Genomic DNA, 16,871 nt, shown 5'->3' on the forward strand with positions numbered 1-16,871 from the left:
TTCTGTTTATTTACAGGATCTTGTTTCTCTGTGTAATTTCCATAACTATGATAATTTGAGACACTTTGCAAAAAAACTTGATCCTCGAAGAGAAGGTGGTGATCAAAGGGTAAGCAAAATTCTTATTTTAGATTATTATGTAATATTTTTTTAAGAAAAAGAAAATGAGATTTGCTTGTTTAAATAAAACTTAGTTTAATTGTTAGTGGCCTCATATGTTTGCTAATCACAAATTATCATAAACAAATTGTTGATGTTTTCATCCTCAAGCAGTAGTTCATAGATAGCTGCTGTTTTATTTAAATTGAAACTGGTAGGCCTAGCAGCAGAATTCTCCCCTCTGTCCCATTTTTCTGCTATTTTAAGTACTATTTTGAAGAATTGATTCTGTTGAAAGAAGATAGATTGGAAAGTGCTGCATACTATAAAAAGAAAGCCTTGTTTTTCCTCTTAATATTTGTCAGCTCTAGTCTTGAATTGAAGTTTATTTTGACGTGGATGGGTATGTAAGTGGAAAAGGGATTATAGTATTAGTGAAAGACCTTACAAAGCCTCATAATAAGTTTTATAGGCCACTAAAGATGATATATTTTTTTTTTTAAAAAGTGTTTAATGCAATAGTCCTGATATTCTTAACGTTTGTTTATTATTAGTTTGGCTTCGTATTATTGCACATATATACTTCTTTTTTTATAGCTATTATTTAAGAGTGAGCACTTAAATTTCAGGAATAAGATTTCTTTGTCTTCATAATTGTTCGCTGGACCAAGGGACATGTTTTGAGTTTTAATTAAATTTCTTTGCATCCCATATGGAAAATGTTTATAGTAAAATTACCTAATTAGATTTGAACCTAATGTGAAGCATTAATAAGTAGAAAATATTTTGAATACATACTAAGCACATTTTCCTATTGTTAATTCCAATCAAAGTAACTTCTAATAATATATGAGAATTATGCTAAGCCGACAGAATAGAAACTTCCATGGGAATCAACATGAGTAACATGGAGCAAAACATCAGATGGTGGTGGGTGAAAATGTTAACAGATTTTAATAACATTCATTGAAAAATACCGTTTTATAGCTTGGACCTTTCTTCACTCAAGTGCACTAATAAATTATGTATGTTGCTTGAACAACTAGCATTCCTTTGGACCATTGGACTATGAAAGTCTCCAACAAGAACTTGCTTTAAAAGAGACAGTGTGGAAAAAAGTGTCACCTGAGTCAAATGAGGACATCTCTACAACTGTAGTGTATAGAATGGAAAGTCTGGGAGAGAAAAGCTAAAGAAATGAGTTCTAGTTTCAGAATGTTCTTCATTTAACTTTTCAAACACCTTTAGCTTTTTTGCATACTATAAATATTTATTTGAGTTTTTTTTGTGTTCTCAACCTTGAGTGCTGGAGCCATAAAGTTTTTTTTTTTTTAATCTTTGTATAAAGATAGTAGATTAAAAAGTGGATTTGTTGTTCTTTAGAAAAGTATTTGTAAGTAAATAAAGCAAATTTGCTTTATTTTAAAAAATGCAAGAAGGAAAAATTTCTTTAAAATTTTTCTTGGTGTAATTAAAATTTTAACTATATAGTCAGATTCCCATTTTAAAATAGCAACAGAAATTTGTAGTTTCTTGGTTCTAAAACCCACACATTGAACTCCTAAGTTTCATTACACTTTGTTTTTTCTTTTCCAATTTTAAAACTGACATGATGACTGTAGTGGCAATAGAAAGTATTTCTATGCTAAATACAAAACTAAAAAGGCAAAATAATGAATCCCAAATTATTTAATAACAGCAGATTATAAAATTAGCTTCAGTTTACATTTTATGCCATTTTTAGTGATCGATGGGCTTTAAATTTTTAAAAATTCATTTTAAATTTTATCAGACACTTTAAAATATGTCCTGTCATTGCTTTTTTACTTTGCCGCTCCTATGTTCTGTCAGAATTGTCATGTATAGGAGTGTCTTATGTTATTAAAACATTCCAGCCAAAGATTTTCAAATGTAAGATAATGACATGTTTCATTGTTAAAAAGCTATAATGGTTACTCAGAAGGAGTGACAGTGAGTGTCTTCAAGTGAAATGTTTACCTGAACAATTTTATTTTCGTATTATCCACATAACTTTTTCTATGTTATATTTAAATATGAATGATGAATCTTGGTTTTTAGCTTTTAATAATTTTATTGTCCTAATAATTTCACAAATGCTAATGAATCTTTTATGATAAATTATAATAAGCTCTCATAGTGTGTTCTATTTGAACTCTTTTAGAGTACTTAGGAAATGAATTCAGTCTGAAGGTAGTAAGTATGCTACTAAAATATCTGTTAGATCTGAATCCTTTTGTTTGGTTATAAAAATGCAATATTGAGAATCAAAACTTGTTTTAAGAGAAGGACTATAGGTTCTAGATAACCTGATTTCAAATAATTCCCAGTGTTTAAATTCTGTCCTGGCAAAGTGATTGTAAAATTCTTAGGACCTATTCACACTTCTTCCTTCCTCCATATACCTCTTGAGTTCTCCCCACAATTCCCCACAGCTTCGAGGGTTTTTTTTTTTTTTAATTGATTTTAAACTTATATGGAGGGGGCAGGAGGGGGCTCTAGAAGGAGAACTTGATATGCAGTTTCTTAGTATCATGGCACATATGTGGTAGGGTAAAGTCTGTAAAAGTAAATAGAGTGTAGCAAAAAAGATTTCACAGTAATTTAGATACTAGTGCAACTATAGATATAGAAAATCCTGACAATGTGAGGTCTTGAGTTTGGGAACTATGATATTAGGAAAAGAAGTTCCCTCTCAGAGGTGTTGGTCAGAAGCCTTTTGGGCTAACTTAAGTATTAAACTTACATACTTAAATAATTACACTACGTTTTAGAGGATTTTACGGTTACTTGAGTGTTCCTCTAATGTGCAGATCCTAATGCATGTCCTAATTGGATGCTTCTGGTTTGGCCGTTTGCAGGAGAGTGGTGTGTCTGAAGGCCTCGCCTCTCTGTGACTCTTTGGACAGTGGTGTTTGTATCAGTTTCACCAGAGCCGTTTGTGGTTTGGGGAACTGAATGCCTTAATAGGTAGTTTGCAACAAAGGCTTTATTTTTTCCCCTATGTTCTAAATTGTTACATTTTACTGTTTCACTTGGAAGTTGGTTTTACTTTATAAAATGAAATTTTAATGTTTCATATTGTGTTTATGTTTGTATAGATTTCAAAATCATGTTAATTTGTGGCACTTATTACTATGTTAGTAAGGTTTAAATGCACATTTATCAATGAGATAGGGTTATCTAAGCTATTGTGTTTATAGAATCTTGTTAAGGAAGAGCATCCAGAAATTTTAGTAGGAAGGTATAAATGGAAGAAGGGGGAAGATATTGTGAATAGGCCCTCCAACTTTACTTTAAAAAGAAAAAAAGGAAAACCTTTGCCAGATTTAAGGACATTGTTTTAATTCCTTAAGTATTTTTTAATACCTTTCCAAATAAAGTTCTTGAAAAGTACCCAGTGTTGTTGAATTTAATGTTTCATGCTATTACTGATTCTTGATATTCAAGCATGTAGAAGTTAGCATATTTGTTTTTCTTTTTTTCATCGTTAACATTTCATTTGAAATGCATATCCTTTCTGAAATACTTTATTTTTAGCATAAATGTTGTGCATTTTATCTTAGTGTTTGGATGAAAACATTTGTGTTATTTAGCTTTCTTTCATTTGCTTTGTATATTTAATAATGTACCTTTTATTTTCCGGTATGCCTACTTTTGTATTGTACAATAAATTTATTTTAAGCTGATTTTATTGTTTTTTTTTTTTTTGATGAAAGCAACTCCAGCATTTTAAGTACAACAAACAGTTGGAATTTTAACTTAAAAATTCTTTATGAAGATTCTATTAAAGTGCTTTATATTTTTAATTAATTCTGAGGCTGCTATGAAGAGAAACTAGAAATACTCAAAAGGGCTTCATTTGATTCTTTTTTTTAACCTAGTATAGTGTCGGCGGGGTTTTTTTGGTGGGGAGGACGTTTTCCTATTGGTTGTACTGGAAGTATTTGAATAAAGACTTTTCTCCCAGTTTTTTTTGTTGTTTTTCCATTTGACAACTTAAAAAAAACCAACACTGCCCTATTTGCAGGTTCTTTCTGCTTTCTGAGGAAGAATGTAACTGTTGTGTTTTATGTGTTGTCTTGAATAGGAAAAACATACTGCTAAATCAAATGAAGAGTATCATAATGTTGCTTTAGAATAGAACTGTCAGTCTCAGTAGAATTTATATTCAGTGGAATAAGTGCAATATAGAAATGCACCTTAACTACTTTTTAAGGAATTTAATTTTCAGAAGGAACTTAGTATATTTCCACACCATGGTTCAAATTATCATGAGGCTTCATTCATTGTAGGTCAAATACAGTACTTGAAATTTTTGTTTGATTAAATCAGCCATTCATATCCAGAGACGTCCCACATATATTTCCATCTATTTTTATATATTTCCATATACTTCTATATATTTTGTAGAAGTTTTAAAACTATTTGAAGGGGAAATACCGTTGCTTATAGGAGTTTGTATATATCTGTGGGATTTTTTCCGTTAAGTGCTTTTGGGACTAGTAAATAAGGAGTTCTGTGTCATGGTATATTCAGAATGTAACAGTTTATGATCATTTGCTTTTAAAGACGTATGTGGGGTTTTTTGTTGTTTTTAACCCATTTGAAGGAAAGGGAGAGGTGACAAAGAGCTTGGTGATCTTGATCTGACAGTGTAGTTTCATAGGCATGAATGTCTGTCAAAAGAACCACTGATAGATGCTGATATGTCAGTCTGTATTTTGATAGTTTATTATAATGTGTGTATGTATAAAGTGTGTATAACTATATGTCTATCTATCCATTTTCTGAAAATCAGCAGCAATTCTTTCCACATAGTATGTTATGTATAAATAGTTCATTGATCTATTCCTATTACAAGTTTTGTCATAAAAGAACTCCTAACATTTTTGCTGCCCCAGAATTTATAAAATATGACATATTTACTTGTTCAGTTTAAGTTGAAAGATTTGTGGTTTCTGTCCTTGCTCCCCTTCACTATCAGCACTGTCTGGATAAAGTAAGAATATTGGGGAACTCCACAGAAGGGAAAGCAAGAACATCAGACTTCATGTGGAAGTTGACTTTATATTTTAAAGCAGCTTCCAGATTTATTATGTAGAAAGATTGTATTCAACTTAAATGATGTATTTCTCAGTTTGAACAGTTTACGGAATAGTTTTATTCCAAGAATTGTACACATTTTTGGTTTATGAATCTGCTTTACTATTCATTTGTAAAAATTTTGGTTTTTCTCTTAGATGGTTTTGAAAATGCTAGAATGCCTTTTTAAAAACAGAAACGTGATTTCTGCTTAATGCCTTCTTTACCATTTTATATTAAACATAATATTTACATTGTGTAATAAAACCAAAACAAGCTTGTTGTGATGCATCATGACCCATCCCTCAGATTTTCACTTAGATTCATAATAGACTTTACCTTAGTCCATTCTCTGTCATGAAGTTCAAGGGCAAAATTACACTTGAACATACATTCAAATATATCAAGTTTAGCCACTTTTATTTCAAATTGTAACAGTTAAAATGTTTGTTTCCTGCACTGCTCAGAATTAGAAGGAGTTTAATTGTACTGGGAGAGGTTCTTTTATCCCTCTTCTCCCTCTGCCTCCCTCACAAGTAGTTTATTAATGTCAGTACCATGCAATGGACATGACTTGAAGAAACTTAGAAATTACACCATCTGAGGGGGCAGCCCAGTGGCACAGTGGTCAAGTTTACCCATTCCACTTCGGCAGCCCGGGGCTCACTGGTTCGGAGCCTGGGTGCTGAACCATGAACCACTTATCAAGCCATGCTGTGGCAGGCATCTCACATATAAAGTAGAAGAAGATGGGCATGGATGTTAGCTCAGGGCCAATCTTTCTCAGCAAAAAGAGGATTGGCGGCAGATGTTAGCTCAGGGCTAATCTTCCTCCAAAAAAAAAAAAAAAATCTGAGTCTGGACTTCTGTTTTTAAAACTACTATAAGGGCATCTAGGGCAAAATCTATCCAGTGTAAATCAAAGCTTGCAAAACTTGATGTTTCTTAGCGTCCTTAACTTCTTAAACAGTAAGAGAAAAGGTACTTATTTTTTAAATGGAAGATGTTAAGTAGACTGAGCATAGATCTTTATATTTATTTAATGAAGTGATTCTATTACTATGGTTTTAAGAAACATTCTTTTCCTTAAGGAGCATGTATCAGAAGAAAATTTATTTAAAGGTTGACTTAGTTTCCCGTTTCTTGTTTTGTAGATTTGTAGATCCACTTTAGTAATTTTTATAAGTTGTAGCTATAGAGATCTTTAAGATGTGCAAAATGTGTAAAGCTCTGTTGATTAAAACTTTTATAATGGCTTCCTAATCCATTAACCTTTAACTAAAATGAATAGGATTAGCAGTGCAATTTTGGTGGTGTCTGTGGTATTTTTTGCATAAATTACAGAACACATCTTATTGAGAACTGTTATGTATTCGTGACAAAAAAATGAACAAGTTAAGATCCTTGGTGCTGAGAGCTGTGGTGAACTCTATGAGCAGTCCAGTATGGAGGCTCACAGGAAAGAGTAGTAAAATGACACATTCAGGCAATTTGGATCTCATAACACTTCTTGTAGACTTTTAACTCTAAATCTCATTTACTAATTCAGATATATTTCAGTTAAAATCTCACTGGTAAAGAACAATTTCGTGTACTTATTTTTATGCCACATTTTCAATATCTGAGGACATGATTTTTCTGGACACAGTATTATTAAAAACAATGAATTTTTTTCCTCATTAAGTACTTACCTTGCTGAAATGCTTTCAATCCTAATATCTCAGATGATGGAAATTATCTGTCTGGAAGGCTTAGCTTTTGAAAGGAAAAATTTTTACCTGAAATAGTTTTAAACTTCTGTTTTCATGTTATATTTCTAGTGATTTTTGTTTATATAATGAAAATCGCCTCTGCCCAGCAATTCCACTTGGAACCCTGAGTTATAATTTTAATTCACATTCCGTAAACAGCTGAAGAATTTGTTTCCTTTTTCAAACATAGTTCAGCCTTTCTGGATCTGATTTTCTTTCGTTTACCATAATCTTGTAATTTATTAGAATTATAGAGCTGAGTTTGAAAGTATTCTTAGAGTTTATCTCTGCAAGCTCCCACTCCACCCAACTAGCTTTTCCAGGTTTCTTAGCACCTTGCTTTCTCAATTAACATATTTACAATTTTTCTTTTCCTTTTTTGATGGAGTTGGTCTGTTTTATGTTTTGTTGAGACAACCTTTTGTTTGTTGGTGGTTTGTTTTTAACAGGAAAGCATAACTGGTGGTAGTTAACATGACTAAGTTATTTGGCAGACTATCCCATCAGCATTTACTGAAACTACTTAAGTGTATTTTTCTGGTAAACAGTCGTGTGCCACAGTTTATAAAGACTAGTAAAGTTAGAAGTGAATGTTAGAATTATACAGTAGTTCTAAAAATAAGACATTACCCTTGAACCTTCTTTGAAAGAAAGTGTAGCAGAAATGTCACTCTAAAAATAAATGTACCATTGGCTTTTTAAAATAAATTCCTTTTGGGTTAGGTTAAATATATAACTAAAAAGATCTTAAATAAGCAGGGGTTATTGGAGTTCTAAACAAATGTTCACTAAAAAAAATTTTGTTTTCTTTGTAACTTAGCTTTTTCCAGCACATACCACACAAAATATCTAGCTACTCCCCTTGTTTTTCTTTTAGATATTTGGATCTCTGAGTAGCTTCAGAGCAAGTCTCCTCATTTGTCTGTTTATTACTCTTGTGTGTATTGTCCTCAGTATCAATCTATTTCATAGTTCTGGGATTTTTATTATTTATTTATAAAGGAAATGTATATTGCTGTTCTTGAAATGCATTAATTTTAAAAGCCTTTGTTGACTTACAAATGTTAAAATTTAAATATTGTTACTGCACTTTCCTAATTCTCAAACTTTGCCTTAGATAGCTCTTCTCTCCGCAAGTTTATATAGGTGAGAACCTTTTAACTTTTAAGAGACTGGGCCTTATTCAGTATAAACTGTGCTTGCTTTCACATTATACCTATTAAAATTATAGTATGATGCTGAAATATTAACATGAATTATACAAGTATAACCATTCATAGTTGGACCATTCCATTGTAAAAACCAAATTAAAATCACGATCTTTAGCCTCTTGTTTTCTTTAGGTTAAAATTACTAGTTTTCATTATTTTGTGTGTAAATTGTTCTTTAAGAGGATAACATAAAACTTAAGTCTTGACTTTCTTCCATTAAGTGAGATTAGTGATGGTTGTATAAAGCCACAATATAAATTATTAATTGAACTCCATCTAAAGTCTATTGTTCTTTCTCAGTCACTCAAAATTAAAGATCCTAATTGAAAAACTTAAAATATATTAATTTCAAGTATATGTTTTTTTCATCCTTTCCTATCAATTAATTTTTGGCTGAAAATAAGGTAACTTAAAAAATTATATCAGAGTTACTCATAAAATGGGTTTTCATTTTCAAATTTTCTTATTGCTGATATATCATTTCCAAATCTTTTAATATTGTTAACGTTTGCCATTCTAGTATTGCTTTCTTTAACAAGTTAAAAAAACCCCTAAGTGTAAAAGTCCAAACTTCTTTTTTTCAATATAATATAGCTTATGCCTGATAATTTATTATTTTACATATGACTCTAAATATATGCATCTGTGGGTCCAGGTCTATGCACAAGATTTATAATTTAACTAAATGAACTAAATAATACTGTTTCCATTTTGAATTGAGATGAGTAATGTTACATTTTCTGCATAATGAAACTTCATTGACATCTCTTGAAATTACAGGACAAGTGATTTTGTTAAAATTCTATGGTGACTAATACTATTAACCCTCTTTAATCATAACAATAAAATATTCCTGCCTTAGTGTCTCTTTTTTACTTGAAAGAGAAACTTTAGAGAATGGTTTCAAGGAGGAGGGGAAGTAGAGCTTAAGTTTCTATTTACCTGTTAGTGAACTGTTTCAACTAAACTAGGTATGATAGCAGAACTTAGAGTATGTATAACTTTTCTTTCACCTGAAGGAGAAACAAAAGGAGAAAGAAAACTAATTTTCTATATTTTTAGCCAAGTAATAAAAATTTGAGAAGCTTTAATATTTATTTTGTCTCGTGCAATTTTATTTTACATCTGCCGTATATGCCTGCCACTGTTTCAGAATAAGCACTGTTGTTTATTTGGTGTCCCTTACATGTGGAGCTTTGTCATATAATGATATACTTACTCATTTGTTAGTGCATTTACCTTGTACTTAGGGGCTCTGAATAGAGGGTTGCTGCTGTATTTGCATATTGTCTTTTGTAGTTTTTGCTTTGCAAAAAGTCTCATTCAGTGCCACTGTGAGGCTTAGAATTTTGTGTTAGTTAAGAATTTGGGATCCTCTGCAAAAGTTCTTAACTTGTTGAAGCTTTCAGTTTACCTTGTGCTTTTTGGACTTAACATCAGTGAGTGCTGGACATTTGGGCATAGGATCTGGGTAGGTAGCCCAATGTGATATACCGTAGGCATGAACTTCTGAATTTTGTTTTCTACCTTAAAAATCCATGTAAATTTTGTTCTATTTCGTAATTCTTGTTTTAATATTTTTAAAACAAGTTCTATGACTTAGAACTTTAGAATAGAATTACCAGTTCTGTGACTAAACTTTTCCTTTCTCCAGAGTCTGAGTAAAATTGGCCTCAAGAAGATGTGCCATCCTCATTCATTCTGACATAGGAGAGTAAACCATAACAGTTAATCTGTAAACAATCTTAATCACAGGTTTGAAATTACTGTTTATACCCCAAATTGGTGATGACTTAAAATGGAAAATAATGTCCCATCCATGCCTATTGCCTGTGCCTAAAGACGTTGGAAGTCTAGAGTTCGTTTGTCAGTCCCTTATCATAGGAAGCTCAGCATTGTGCAGGCTGGAACTGAGTATACAGTGATCTGTCCTCAAAGGTGTGGGCCTAAATCCAGGTAATCTGGGTTTGCCCAGGCAGTCCAGTTTGCTAGCATAGCAAGATCTTGTGGTTTTCTGTAGATTTCCTCTTTTGCTTCTAATGTCAACGATTTCAGTCAGCTCTAGCAGCAGAGCATACACAATACACCATCAGGAGAAACCTAGTAACATCAGACTTTGAATAGCATGGCTTTTAGGATCATTGGTAATAACTATCACTTATTGTGACTTAACTATTGGTCAACCATCAGTGAAAGGCATATTTTGAGAATTTTTTAATCCTCATAAAGTCTATGAAATAGGTACTATTATTACCTCTGTTGATTTAGATAGGTCTTGTAAGTTCCTTAAGATCACACAGCTTTTAGATGTATTGCATGAGGGTTTGCATCCAGGCAGTTTTGGTTCCAGAGCCCATCCTCTTGAGCATAGACTACTGTTTCCCATTGCAAAATGTAACAGGAGCAACTTATGTCTCCTTGTCAATAAAGTTGGGATAGGCCATGAAAATTTAAGGACAGTGACCATTTCAAAGTGCCTTGATAGATCAAGCATTCAGGGAAATTTCATATTAAGATTATCCTGTGATAAGTTCATTTTTCACTATAACTTTTATAATGCAAACAGTGTCTCCATCCCATTATCACCAATATCCTATGAATCTGCATATACATATGTATTTCACTCATAGAAAAGAAATTATCATCTCCAAAGACCCTTTTGCTGAGAATTTGGTGTGATGGGAAGCCATGAGGGGCTTTCAGCAGTCAGGATCTAACATGACCACATTTATGTTCTAAACTGTTGATCTAAGTAGGAAAAATTAACTGCAATATTACTTGACTATAGAAGATAGTCAGCTCTAAATCTTACCATTAAAATCATTTCTTACCTTAGCTCTCTTGTAGATATAAGTGCTTTTCATTACTTAAAAAATTTCCTTGTATATTCCTACAGCATTCAATGTAAATATAAATTAGTATGTTCACACTAAAAGCTGATGCTTACTGTAACTCAAGACTTATATTAGAAGATGCATTTTTAAATCCTTTTGTTTGCCTCCTCTAAATATCTATCAGTTAGACTCAATTTATTAGAACCTTCCTAAACCCTGACTCTTTAGAGATTTTCATAAAGTTCAAAGTAGGAGTTTTCATTAATCCTATTTATATATAATAGTCCTATGATCTGGAATTTTATATCCAAAAAAGTGAATGTCTTTGTTCACATCTACGCTTGTTTTCAGGATAAAATTTTTTTGGGGAACCAACAGAACTAGAATGACTCTGATGAAAAGATCAAATTTTCTATCCTCGTCTAGAGCCATTTATAGTTGTCCTTGTATATGTGTTTGATTTTGAGTTTAATGACAATGTTAAATATAAGCAAAATCATAAAAATATGCCCATGTATACTGGATTATGAAGAAGCATGCACAATTCTGTTATTACAGTGTATTAAAAAATTCTATTCCAATGCCCTTACTCTGGCGAGTGGCAGTAAATGTACCAGTTTTCCAATTAAATTGTTCTCCTTTTCTTCCACTATTGCTTTTGTAATAATGTAGTATGGTACAAGAGTGGTCAGATAGTTCATTATTTATATGAAGTTGCTTTCCCACTTATGTGGCTCTAGGAAAGTGGCCAGGACCTTCTGGTTTCTACGTTTTCATTTCAATATTATTAGTCCCTGTTTTACTTACAATTTTACTTTACAAACAATTTTTCATCTCATCCGTATACCAGGAATTCTGTTTTCCTTTTGTGTGTGCTTTCTCCTCTTCATTTCTGGTACTATATGTAGGTTTCCCACCAGTGACCAAGATCAGATCCCTCTATATAAATGAAAATGTATAACCTTTGAAATTATTTTTTCCTTTCTACTAAGAATCTCTCAGTATTTCACTAGTTTTTGTTTAAACAGCACACAAACAGAAATAGTTCAAGATATTTAGCCAATTTAATTTGATGGAGTAGTTCAGATTTTATGTAAATTAATTTAGCATTGTCCTATTCATTATTCATTCACTAATTAGTTATTCATTCAACCAGTATTTATTTCTTGCCTATTATGTGCCAGAAACTGCAAAGTGCTTAGGATATGCAGTGGTTAATGAGACAAGTATGATCCAGCCCTTGGTGTTTGCAATCTAGAAGAGGAGGCAGATATTGAATAAATAATTACTAAATTAAGATGATAAGTGATTTGTTCATACTGATATATGTAGATCTAGTTCATTTTAACTTATAAGAGAGATGAAATGGCATATACCATATGACACCGTTTTTATACACTGATAACAAGACTTTATGAGACAAATATACAACGTAATTAAAGTATAAGAGCATGCACACCAGGCTCCAGTAAAGCTTACCTCTGGGAGGAAGGGGAGTGGACGTAGGGGCAATAGTTAGCTGTATGTTTAACGTTCTATTTCCTTAAAGAATAGGCTGAATTTCTTTAAGCAAGTATGATAATGATAGAAAAGTACAGATTGCTAGCAGAGGGTGTAACAAGAAGACCTCATTTTATCTGGATGAGTAGGTATGGTTGGTTTTCCCTGAAAAGTGGTAAACTTTGAATGAGTTAGAGGAAGGGTGGAGTAGGATTAATAGGATAGTCTGGCTTGAAGGCCCCAGGGCAGGAGGAAGTTTAACACATTTGAGAAGGTGAAAGGACGCAAATGTGGTGAAAGAAGAGTGAGGCGAGGTGAATGGAGATTGGCCCTGGATGAGTCTAGAGATAAGATCACATTGTGTAGGGTAGGTCTTCCCATGTTCTAATGTGCATCTGAATTGTTAGTGGGGCCTAATTTTAAAATGCAGATTCCTAGGCCCACCCCCAGAGATTGATTAAAAAGCACCCCAAGTGTTTCTGCTGCGGGTAGTCCTCTGAACACAGTTTGGAAAACATTTATGTAGAATTTTCTATGCCATATTAAGAGTTTTGGACTATTCAAAGTGCACTGGCTTCTAAGAAGGGGAATGACATAATTTGGTTTTTAAACATTGCTCTGTGGAGAACGGATTAGATGGAGACAAATGTTGAAGTTCTGGGCCTGAGATGAGACGTGATGTGTAGAATAGGGCAGTAGAGGTGAGAAAGGTAGGTAGATATGAGATGCGTTTAAGAGATGAAATGGACAGCATTTGGTGATAGTATTTGGTGGACGAAAAAGAATGAGATATCAGGTTGACTGTCAGGTTTTTAGTATGAGCAACATACTAAAAAAGCAGGACAGGTGCTGCTGCATTTTGTAAGATGGAGAACACTGGAGAAGCAAACCTTGGGAGTACAGGAAGAAATTAATTTTGGTGGTTCTAATAACTAAGGGTCTGTTTGTAGATATCAGGAGGTTGATTAACAGTGGTCTAGACAAACGGGGTTATTTTTCTAATATAAGAAGTCTGGGGTTGGACAGTCCAGAACTAGTGCCATCAGTAAGGTATGCTTCTGCTCTGAACAACCTTAGTGTGTTGGCATTAGACCTCATGCCTGTCACTTTATACTCACAAGATACCTGTTCCACCTTTAGCTTCACTTGTATGGTGAAAGTGGAAGAAGAAAGGAAAGAGAGATACCTAAATCAGGTAAAAGAAGTCCCCCAGAAACCCATCTGACCCTCACTAGCCAGACTAGCTGCAAGGGAATCCAGGGAAGTATTTTTAATTGGGCATGTCACTACCCCTAGCAAACAGGAATTCTGTTAGTACAGACAGGGTAGGGAATGGATGATGGGTAGGCAATTGGCAGTGTGTGAAAGCTAACTTCTGTTTGACGTGTCTGTATTTGTGAGAGATCCAAGTAAGTAATGTGTCAGATAGAGCCCTAAAACTTAGGAGAGTGGTCTAAACTGGAGACAATTGTGTGAGTGGTCAGCGTGGAAAGAGTGGATTCAAAGCTATGGAGGTGTGTGAGATTGCTCCAGGAGAGTGCAGAATGAAAAGGAACTCCCATTTTAAAAGTAGGATAGAGTAGTAGGGCTCCCACTAGGGAAAAGTGACCAAAAAAGAGAAGTTCACCATAGTGTAGTATCAGAAGTCAAGGAAAGAGTGTTTCAAGAAGTTTGGAGCAGTCAACTATACCAAAGCAGAGAAGTGTTAAGTAAGAGGAAGGGTGTCCTTTTACCTGATCTCTTTCTTAATTTCCTTCTTTTGGTGTTAAAATGTCCTTTTACCAAGTAAGTGATAATAGTAGATAGTAGGATTGTTTTCATTATTTGCACTTGGAAAATAAAAGATTGGTAGCCCATATTGGTAACTTCCTTTTAAGAAAATTGTATTGGCTCTGAGATACAAAGGTCAGAGAATTACTGGAGTAGAGCAGGTTTGGCTGCTGACAGAAACGTCCAGTAAAGGAGAGCTTGAAATAGATGCAAGAGAGAGGAAATGGCCAATAAAGTGAGGTTCCTGGAAAGAGGTGGAGCTCTCAGCAGAAATGGAGGAGTAGGTTTGGTGGGAGGAATAGCATCTTCTCCAACAGTATAGCACGTTGAGAGGTAGAGGCAGGTCGGTGGGTTTGCAGACATGGGGGGGGGGGGCCGGAATTTGAGGAGGTTGAGGGAGTTTCTGCCCATTGGCCTCCACTGGCCTGAAGCATGTGAAAGGAGGCTTTCTGTTGAGGATGAGTGTGGAGTTGGAGGAGGCTGTGGGGTTTCAGGACATAGACCAGATAGGAAATGTTCTTGAAGAGTCCGGGAAAGAGCTGAGGGGGACATGGCAATGTCAGAATACTCTTGAGCTTGGTAACCATGGATTTATAGTGATGGCAATCTGCTCCCTATGGCTGCATCCTGAATTGGGGTTTAGGAACTGCAGATGATCAGGCAAGGGAGTTTAGAGCATTTACCAGAATGTACTTTTAACAGTAGGCTTTGGAATCTACTTTAGACCCTCCCTACACAGAAGACGTGCTTTTAAGGTTTTTCCCTTTTAGAATTTAGTTCTTCTTAAAGAATTCTCAACTAATATAGATCACAATAATAAGTGAGTTCTGTGTGTAATTTTGCCATGTCCATCCTCCTGAATGGAAGATTGAATAAAATATTACTGATAAGAATTATAAATGTTAAAGATATGTGTTAAGCAGTCTCATAGGCCCTCAGAATGGCACTGGACTGATTTTTTTTTTTACATTTTATATATATATATATATAGTTGTGGGTTTTTTTGAGGAAGATTAGCCCTGTGCTAACATCTGCTGCCAATCCTCTTTTTGCTGAGGAGACTGGCCCTGAGCTAACATCTGTGCCCATCTTCCTCTACTTTATATGTAGGATGCCTGCCACAGCATGGCCTGACAAGTGGTGCGATGTACGCACCCGGGATCTGAACCAGTGAACCCCGGGCCGCTGAAGCGGAACGTGCGCACTTAACCCCTGTGCCACCAGGCCGGCCCCAGGACTGATTTTTTTTTCTGCCTATTTATATGTATTTTTTTCCTTCAAATATGACATCACTTTATTTTTGAGGGTCTTAAAAACCCCCTATTCTCCAGCAGCTTCTTTCGTATGCTTCTTTTGTATTATATGTCGGAGGAACATGTTGTCATAACTTGAATAGTAATCATGTTAGACTGTCTGTGAAAGTGCTTTGAAAAGTACATAGCTCTAGAGAAACATATTGTTACTGTGCCTGTTCTGTGTTTTGTCCATAAAGCACACGTTGGCCTTTTCATGATAGAACTGTGAAATAAACATTAAAGAATGTGGAGAATTAAGTCTGGCTCTCTGGAGACCAATGAAAATGGGGGTTTCTTTCTGAAATCAAAGCAGTTAGTAAGGCTGTATTGTGGTTGGAAGCACTGCAGAATACTCATGTACACGTGCCCACCTTTCTTGTGGTAGCAGTATTTAGGGCACGCAAGGGAGTGAGAGGTCCTTTAAATTGAAACCATAATTCTGTCTCTAGTGCTGCCAAAACTTTTTTTGCTTCCCAGCAGAAAGAGAACTCATCTCTTTTCAGAGACCTTGTTCATAGTTATTTTTCATTTATACCAGGCAGTGTAAGAATCTTTTGACTCCAGTGGCCCTGACCCTGATTTTGTTTTAAGTAATATATACAAGCATTTGGTGACCCATCTCTTCTCTTCCTGTCTTATTCTTCTTTGCTCCTAGTTTCTTTGACTCTTTTGGGTTTTATGTTTGTGTTTTAGTTGCTTACGACTTGTTGTTTTCGTTAATAATAATTGTGAATAAACATGACATTTGATCATGCCAGAAGTGTTGCACCTTGTCCTCTATCTGTACACACTAATGTAGCGGTAACTAATCTTCATAGAGTTCACAAATACTTTGTTCATGAAAGAGAGGAGGAGAACCAGAAGACAGTGACTGTGAGAGTTTGATGGTTGTCAGTGCAGTACAAATACTCTTAGTGGTCTTAGTATTTGTACAAATACTTAGGTATTTGTCCTCTTAGGTATTTGTACTGCCACACGGAAGGTGCACTTTTGTTCTTCAGAGGAATGGTTGCCTTTGCTCCTTTCTGTTTTTCTCCTACTTGCTGCTTACCTCCTAATTAGGAGTGCTGTTTGTCAGACCACACAAAGATAGACTGTTAGCTACTTTTGTACTTGGAGCTAAAAGGAGGGTTGCTTATGAGCCTATTGGTATCTTTTTAGACCATTCATTTGGCATTTACCGGAATAATATGAGCCACTGAGATAAATTGTTTATTGGCTGCCAATGCTGTAGCAGTCCTATTTGCTCTATTCACATTAACTCAAAACTCACATTTCATTTTTAGAGACTTAAATGCAAAGAATGAA

At 34.3% G+C, this 16,871-nt stretch overlaps 1 protein-coding gene across 2 annotated transcripts in view; it reads left to right on the forward strand.

Moving 5' to 3' along the window:
• Window positions 1–16,871, forward strand: part of LOC124237971 (glutaminase kidney isoform, mitochondrial) — a 79,962-nt gene that overhangs the window by 47,841 nt on the left and 15,250 nt on the right. Inside the window, exons 14-15 of one of the 2 annotated variants that reach the window (XM_046658164.1) lie at window positions 17–109; window positions 1,146–3,806. In XM_046658164.1, coding sequence (XP_046514120.1) covers window positions 17–109; window positions 1,146–1,292 — 240 coding nt within the window. In that variant the 3' untranslated portion in view covers window positions 1,293–3,806. Of the gene's footprint in view, window positions 1–16; window positions 110–1,145; window positions 3,807–16,871 lie in introns of those variants that run through there. The other variant, XM_046658163.1, reaches the window with a different exon arrangement.

The sequence above is a fragment of the Equus quagga genome, chromosome 4, assembly GCF_021613505.1.
Source record: "Equus quagga isolate Etosha38 chromosome 4, UCLA_HA_Equagga_1.0, whole genome shotgun sequence".
NCBI classification, from domain to species: domain Eukaryota; kingdom Metazoa; phylum Chordata; class Mammalia; order Perissodactyla; family Equidae; genus Equus; species Equus quagga.